Consider the following 7,580-nt stretch of genomic DNA (forward strand, 5'->3'; position numbering starts at 1 on the left):
TGAACAGAAAGTGATTTTAGCGATGATTTTAGTGATGATTTTGTAGAAACTCGGCGGAGGCGGTCAAGGAGGAACCAGAAAAGACAAATTAACTACAAAGAAGATTCCGAAAGTGATGGTTCCCAGAAGAGTTTACGACGTGGGAAAGAAATCAGACGAGTTCACAAGCGTAGGCTTTCCAGCTCAGAGAGTGAAGGTAAGGAGTAGATCTCCAATTTATAGAAGTTTGGACAAGGCATTAATAGAAGCTATAAACTCAGGATTGTGGTTCTGTAACATTTCATAGAAATTCAGTAATAAGCAGTGATATCTTTGAGATAAAATCCATTATTTTTTGCCCGATCCCTTTACAGTTAAAATAAATGATACTTGATAAGATGCTAATTTTTAATATCTCCATTGTAATAATTTTTCACTGAGATAGACAAGTCTTGGAAAATTAAGATCTGAGCAAGAATTCTTCTGCTCCCTTATTATTCATGGGCCTCATTTTGAGATAACCTATTCCCCAGATAATTAAACAGTTGCAAATACAGGGACCTGCTGTCTCTTTCCAACTTGACGGTGTGCTTCAGTTGGTTTTATTTCTTAATAGTTTTAGCTGTGCTCCATGCCAGGAGTATAGGAAAAGCTCTAAAATGTGAATTCGTGATACCCATTTAGTCTTGTGGTTATTCCAGTTCTTTTAAATGATTCTAACCTTTACATAATTCTCCATTATTTATTATCTGTCTTGAAGATTTCAAAGATCCTAATCAGTTAAGTTTGAGCCCAAGCCAGGAAAGAAAGGGAAGAAATAGTTGAACTTGGGAGACTAAAGAAAGGAGATGAACATCTGATTGTGTGTATTTATCTTCATGTGTCATTAAAGATAAACAAATTCAGTAATTCAACTATTAAAAACAAATACTGCACTGGTCACTATTCTGGGCACTGTGACTGGAAAAGTGAACAGAACAGCCAAAAATCTGTAACTCCCATGTAACCCTTATTTTAATTAGGGGGAGAGATAATCAAGATAAGTAAGTAGAACGGATGCTGTATTAGATGGGGATAAATGCTGTGTGGAAGAATAAAGGATTGAAAGAGGAGCTGGGTTGGGAAGAGTGACTGGGATCTCACATAGGGCACCACAGGAACTCCTCATTAAGAAGACCACATTTGAGTAAAGACCTGGCATAATGTTGGTGTGTGTCATGCATTTATCTGAAACAAGAGTGATACAGGCAGATGGGGCAACTAACGTGAAGGCCTGGAGGCAGCTTTGTGACTGGGGCGTTCAGGAATGGAGAAAAAGGAGGCCAGGGTGGTGGAAAGAGAATGATTGAAGGGAAGAATTGCGTGAGATGATAAGAGATCAGCAGGGGTCCCAACACGAAGAGAGTAGTCCACAACTACAGCCACCTGTTTGTGTAAACACTTTGTAAATCAAGTTTTATTTAAATTTACAATAGCTACACGTGAGTAGTGACTACCATATGGGATAGCATGGTAGGCCATTGTATAGTATAAACTTTGGAGTTTATTCTCTGTGAGGAGAGAAATAATTAGAGGAGTTTGAGCAGAGCAGTGATATGATCTGACTTATATGTTAATTTGCTGTGGTAGCTGTGTTATGAATAAATTTAAGGGGAGAAGGGCAGAATCTAGAAGACCCATTGGGAACTCACTGAAACAGGCCCAGTAAGAGGTGATGGTGGGTGAAACTAGGACAGTAGTAGGAAAGGGGTAGAAGGGGTGAAAGGGCTACCTTGTGAAGGTAGACAAAGAGGATTTACTGTTTGGTTAAATGGGACAAAGAAAACAATCAAAATATGACTAAGTGATTAGAACACTAGAGCTGCCGGTGACTCAGACCGGGGAGACCAGAGCAGTGCAGGTTTGAGGCAGAAGTGTAGGACCTTGGTTCATGACATACCAGGTTTGAAATGCCTGTTTAGGAATCCCAGCATAGTTGTTGGGTTGGCGGGTTGTTGATACATGAGTCTGGAATTTAGGGGTGGCCTAGAACAAGGTCATCAGCATATAGATGCCAAGCCATGAGATTAGGTGAGACCAACCAGATGTAAATACAGACAACAAGAAGACATTGAAAGACTGCCAAGGAAGGACATTTAATAATACGGGTTAGGGGTTAGCACACTGTTTCAGATGCCCAGAGTTGGGTGCTCAGTTTAATCTTTCCTTATCAGTCTGTATACATGATTCCATAATTGGAAGGATAGTGGATAGGAGTTTCTCAGTTTGTGACCACCCTATCTTCATCTAATTTAAGGATCATCCTGTTTGTTTTCTAAGAAATGGGATTTTGTTCTTTCCTAAAATCTTAATTAAAAAACACACAATGGGTCATTCTGTGGATTGTTAACAGGCCTGAGAGGATGGAGAAATAAGGCCAGTTATTGGAGGGAAATAGGATACATGGGCAAGTCTGCAAGCAGGATATGGGGTGAATATGGGGAGGAAAAGGAAAATTACTTGTAAATCTGTTATCGTTAACTGTGTCGATGGCTTAAATGTGCTGTTTATTCTAGAGAGCTATATGTCCAAGAACTCTGAAGATGATGAGCTAGCTAAAGAATCAAAGCGGTCAGTTCGCAAGCGAGGTCGAAGCACAGATGAGTATTCAGAAGCAGATGAGGAAGAAGAAGGCAAACCATCTCGAAAACGGCTGCACCGGATTGAGACAGACGAGGAGGAGAGTTGTGACAATGCTCATGGAGATGCAGATCAGCCTGCCCAGGACAGCCAGCCCAGGGTCCTGCCCGCAGAACAGGAGAGCACCAAGAAGCCCTACCGGATAGACAGCGATGAGGAAGAGGACTTTGAAAATGTAGGCAAGGTGGGGAGCCCTTTGGACTATAGCTTAGTGGACTTGCCTTCCACCAATGGACAGAGTCCTGGCAAAGCCATTGAGAACTTGATTGGCAAGCCAGCTGAGAAGCCTCAGACCCCCAAGGACAACAGCACAGCCAGTGCGAGCCTGGCCCCCAATGGGACAAATGGAGGGCAGGAGGCAGGGGCACCAGAAGAAGAGGAAGATGAGCTTTTAAGAGTGACTGACCTTGTTGATTATGTCTGTAACAGTGAACAGTTATAAGACTTTTTTTCCATTTTTGTGCTAATTTATTCCACGGTAGCTCTCACACCAGCGGGCCAGTTATTAAAAGCTGTTTTATTTTTCCTAGAAAACTCCACTACAGAATGACTTTTTAGAAGAAAAATTTCAACAAATCCTGAAGTCTTTCTGTGAAGTGACCAGTTTTGAACTTTGAAGATAAATAATTGCTGTAAATTCCTTTTGATTTTCTTTTTCCAAGTTCATGGTCCTTGGTAATTTCATTCATGGAAAAAATCTTATTATAATAACAACAAAGATTTGTATATTTTTGACTTTATATTTCCTGAGCTCTCCTGACTTTGTGAAAAAGGGTGGATAAGAATGCATTCCGAATCTGTGAGGGCCCAAAATAGAATTAGGGGTGGGAGAAAGCACTTGTGCTTTAGCTTTTTCATATTAAATATATATTATATTTAAACATTCATGGCATAGGTGATGATGAACAGACTGTTTAAAAGTTCCAGTCTGTATTGTTGCAGTTTGAGAACTGTAGATAACATCATACATGAGTCATTCAGTAACAGCATTCATGATATCAACTTGTTTACTATTGGAGATAACCACACTTAATAAAGAAGAGATGGAGAAAGCACCATCATTAAAAACTCTAACCTGAGTTTCTGTTATAGCGGAGTTTCTTGTTTAAAAAAAAAAATCATCTGAAAAACATTTGTACAGTAAAATGTATAATGAAGCTTTGACAACCAGATTGTGCTAGCAGCAAATTTTTTTTAAGCAGCTTTATGCAGTGGTGATGAGGTGGCCTCGAATATCTTATCAATGGAGAGTTATTAGTGAAATAAGCACGGTCTTTCTTTAGGCCAAGGTGGACTGTAAACTTTGCAGCAAGTATAACTCTTATCTTCTGGCCACTTACTATTTAAATATCTGAAATATCCCATTTGGAAAGAAAAACATCTATACATAACATACATGAAGAGATGCTAAGCTGACAGCGGTATTTTAGCACATTTGATGACGGGGAAAGGATTTTCAGGTGAATTTTAACTGGTCTATTCTTGCCCTTAGTATCTACTTCAAATTGAAGTCTACAAACAAAGCAGTTCCTTTGGGAGGTTTTTAGTTTGAGTTTTAGCATGTATGTGTGTGTATATGTGTGTGTATGTGTGTGTGTTGGAATTTCCTATCTGCCTGGATATATTAGCAGGGTTTGAATGTAGTTTTGGCCTCTGGCCATTAGACTTCTATTAAAATTCATTAATAGTCACACGACCAACCTAGAGTTGATTGAGAACCGCCAATATACTTAATGGGCATGACATCCATTTCAAACATCTCAACACTTTCATGAAAGAGAAGCCCTTTGTTTCAAGAAAAAGGGGTTTATAACTAAATATCTAACATGTAATTGACACTAAAATATGAACTTTGTCTTATTTAGTTACTGTTACAGCTGTAAAATTTCAGGCAGAGCCATAAATAACATTGTACAAAGTGTAGCACTTGTGATTAAACCTTGCCTGTCAAATTCTGAAGCCTTCAGCCATTACTTCTGTGAATACTTTTGCCCTGGGATTTGGGTTTTTCTGTTCCGGTGTTGTGTCTGTTGCCGGCAATGGACACACCATATCTGCTGCTGGCCCAAGGAACTTTGTTAATTTTTCTTTCCAAATTAAGCATTATATGTGCTAGTCAGTGTATAGTAAAGCACTTCTCTTTTTTATTATTAAAAAGCTGGCATTAGACTTGCATTATAAATACCTCTCTAGAAACTTTATACTCCTTCTTTTCCTTTCCACAGGTGTTGCCCTTAAATCTTCTCTTTTGGCCTTGAAAGTTTATAGCTGTTGTTTTCATTTGTTGGTTCTTTTGTTTGTTTTGTTTTGTTTCACTTTAGTTGTGTAGTACCTGCCCATTAATATTTTTGCTTTGATTCTAGCAATGTATATGTATCTGTATAAAAAAATAAAATAATGAAAGCAACCTAAAAATAGGATGCACCAATAGCATGTGGTTCCAAGCAAGTTGTGATTTTTTATTTTGAGACAGTGTTCCACTGGAAGGGAGGGAAGGGCTCACAATCACAGACACAGAGCAGGGTTACGTAAGGAGCCATATTCACGTACCAAGCTTTTTTTAGCCAGGCTTGTTCATTTGTTTGAAAGTTGGGTGAGGATGTTAGTTACCCTTTTTAACTATCCAACAGGCAGTCAATAGAAGGATTCCTACTAGTGAAAGGTAAGTGGTTAGAATGTGTGGAGGGGCCTCCCCTGCCCCCATTCTTCCTCTACCATTTTAGTCCTGCAGCTGGGTAAAGCCACTACCATGTAGAAATTCCCACGTACGCTGTCTCTACCTCTGGACACACCAGCTCCTGCTTCCACCACTCCATTGTTAAGCAAGTGATAAGAAGTATCCAGTGGGGTAGATTATTTATTTTACAGGATGCCTAATGTGAAATAAAGGTATTCTTTTTACCTTTCTCTTACAGAGAGCAAAAGGTCATTGTTACCAGAGTAAAGACTGAGTACAAGTTAGCATAGGTCCCACTGACATGGGTTATGATAACACTTTTGCTGCCTGTTAATTTACCAAACTTGAATTAAGTGTTTGTGAACTTGATAATGAATGTCTGCCTTCTAACCTTATATTCTGATTAAGCCAATTTACTGTTTCATCTACAAAGAGTGCAATCCAAGCAGCTGAACTTACAAACTATTATGCAGACAGGTTAATTATGGGCAATTAAATGTTGGACAGTTCAAAACCAATTCTGCTGCTTGATGATTAGATTTAGTCCTTCATAGAGTCTTGAGCTCATTGAAATACTAAGTGAACATGCTTTGAAGAAGTTAAAAAAAAAATGTAGAAAAAAGTAAATGTCCTGTATCCAAAGATTTAATTCAGTCATTAGGAACTGGACAGAGTATAGGAAAGCAGCAGTTCCTCTAGAATTTCGAACATCTTGGATCCTCAGAGTACTAACCGTGGATCTAGATCCATCTCTAGCTGCCATTAAATAGAGTGCTTTAGTACTTGGATCCTTTTTTGAAATACAGGTGGACTCCCAGCGTCATACTGCACAGTCTAGCATGTGTATTAAGGGGAGATGTAGTTTAGTGCGCAGAATATTTAGTGCGCATTTCTGTAAAAGTTTGAAAAGTAGCCAAGTTTTCACAAAGCAGAAGCTTTGAATTAAAATACATGAAAGGAACTCAGACTGAAAATACACATTTTGGTTTTGTAGACTTGTGTCAATGAAATAGGGTGTAGTGTAAAACATTTTCCATTGTTGGCACATTATTAGAGAATGATGGCAGAGAGCTTTTCAAGAGTTAACTAGATAACATTAAGGTTGGGTTTCCTTGACATTTGTTTTTCCAGCTGGTCAAGGTTGCATATGCAGATAATAAAGAGGAGTTTTGTTTAGAATAAATTCTTGTCTACTGATAGTCTTTTTTTTTTTTTTTATATGACCTGCCAAAGAACCAAGGACTTAGGATGCTAAAAATGTTGTTGAAAAAAACATTTTTAAACAAACAAATTTTAAAAGGATATTCCAAACTCCAGTTTTCACGTTTTGGTTGATAGAGCCCATACCATAGTATGCATCTAAGCAAAGTATATATACTAAGAAAAATGTAGGCATTACTTGCTTCAGGGTAAAATAGTGGGAAAATGTTGGGAGTTTTTAAATGGAATTGATGGAATTTACTTTGTCACAAAGAATGCCTTTTTAGCTTATGTTTGTGGGGACGAGCAATGTTAACCATGCGCTAGTTCTACCATATGACTGGAAGGGACCCAAGGAATCTATTAATTGAATATTCAGAAAAAGTTGTGAATTCTGCCCTTCACCAACACAGTGAAACAGGTCCGGGATTGCTTCACAGCTATAGAACAAGTATTCACAGACCCAGATCTTTTTTAAAAAATAGAACATACATATTTGTATGTATATATATAAATTAATATGTGTATACATACTTTAGATGTTAGCAATTAAAAATGAATCCTTTGAAATCACTGACATCGCAAAAAGACATAAGACGAATAATTGTGACTGATGTGAAATTTAGAACATTTAATTACAGAAGGTCTAGAAAAAAATAGTGAAGTTCCTCTTCTTGATTTGATACTCTAAGAAAATATTACTGATTCCCTAAGAAGTAAGAATGCCAAGACTGCATATCTGCTATAATCTACCTATCCCCTGCTTAATATTATTAGACCTTCTTAGAACAAAATCCATTCCTATTTTATCCACCATTCCCAGTGTGTACCTGTAAACCTACTTTGCAAGTGGCAGTTCAGCTGCTGATTGTCTTATTTTTATACCAATCCGAAAAGACAAGGCCCTTTGCTATCAGTGTATTTAAACTGGGTTATTGTGTTATGTGTACATGTAATAATTTGTTTTCAAGATATTTTACTTCAACTTAAATATCATTTATCATTTTTTCAGTGCCAAGAATTGCTAAGTAATTATGTAATATAC

General features: G+C 37.8%; 1 protein-coding gene across 2 annotated transcripts in view; it reads left to right on the forward strand.

Annotated features, from left to right (window-relative positions):
* RSF1 (remodeling and spacing factor 1) overlaps positions 1-5,088 on the forward strand; it is a 158,457-nt gene extending 153,369 nt beyond the window's left edge. For both annotated transcript variants that reach the window (XM_082749528.1, XM_082749527.1), the window contains exons 15-16: positions 8-196; positions 2,535-5,088. In XM_082749528.1, the coding sequence (XP_082605654.1) occupies positions 8-196; positions 2,535-3,100 (755 nt within the window). In that variant the 3' untranslated portion in view covers positions 3,101-5,088. The remainder of the gene's footprint in view (positions 1-7; positions 197-2,534) is intronic.
* The last annotated feature ends 2,492 nt before the right edge of the window (positions 5,089-7,580 follow it).

The sequence above is a fragment of the Mustela nivalis genome (genome assembly GCF_964662115.1).
Source record: "Mustela nivalis genome assembly, chromosome: 9".
Taxonomy (NCBI): Eukaryota; Metazoa; Chordata; class Mammalia; order Carnivora; family Mustelidae; genus Mustela; species Mustela nivalis.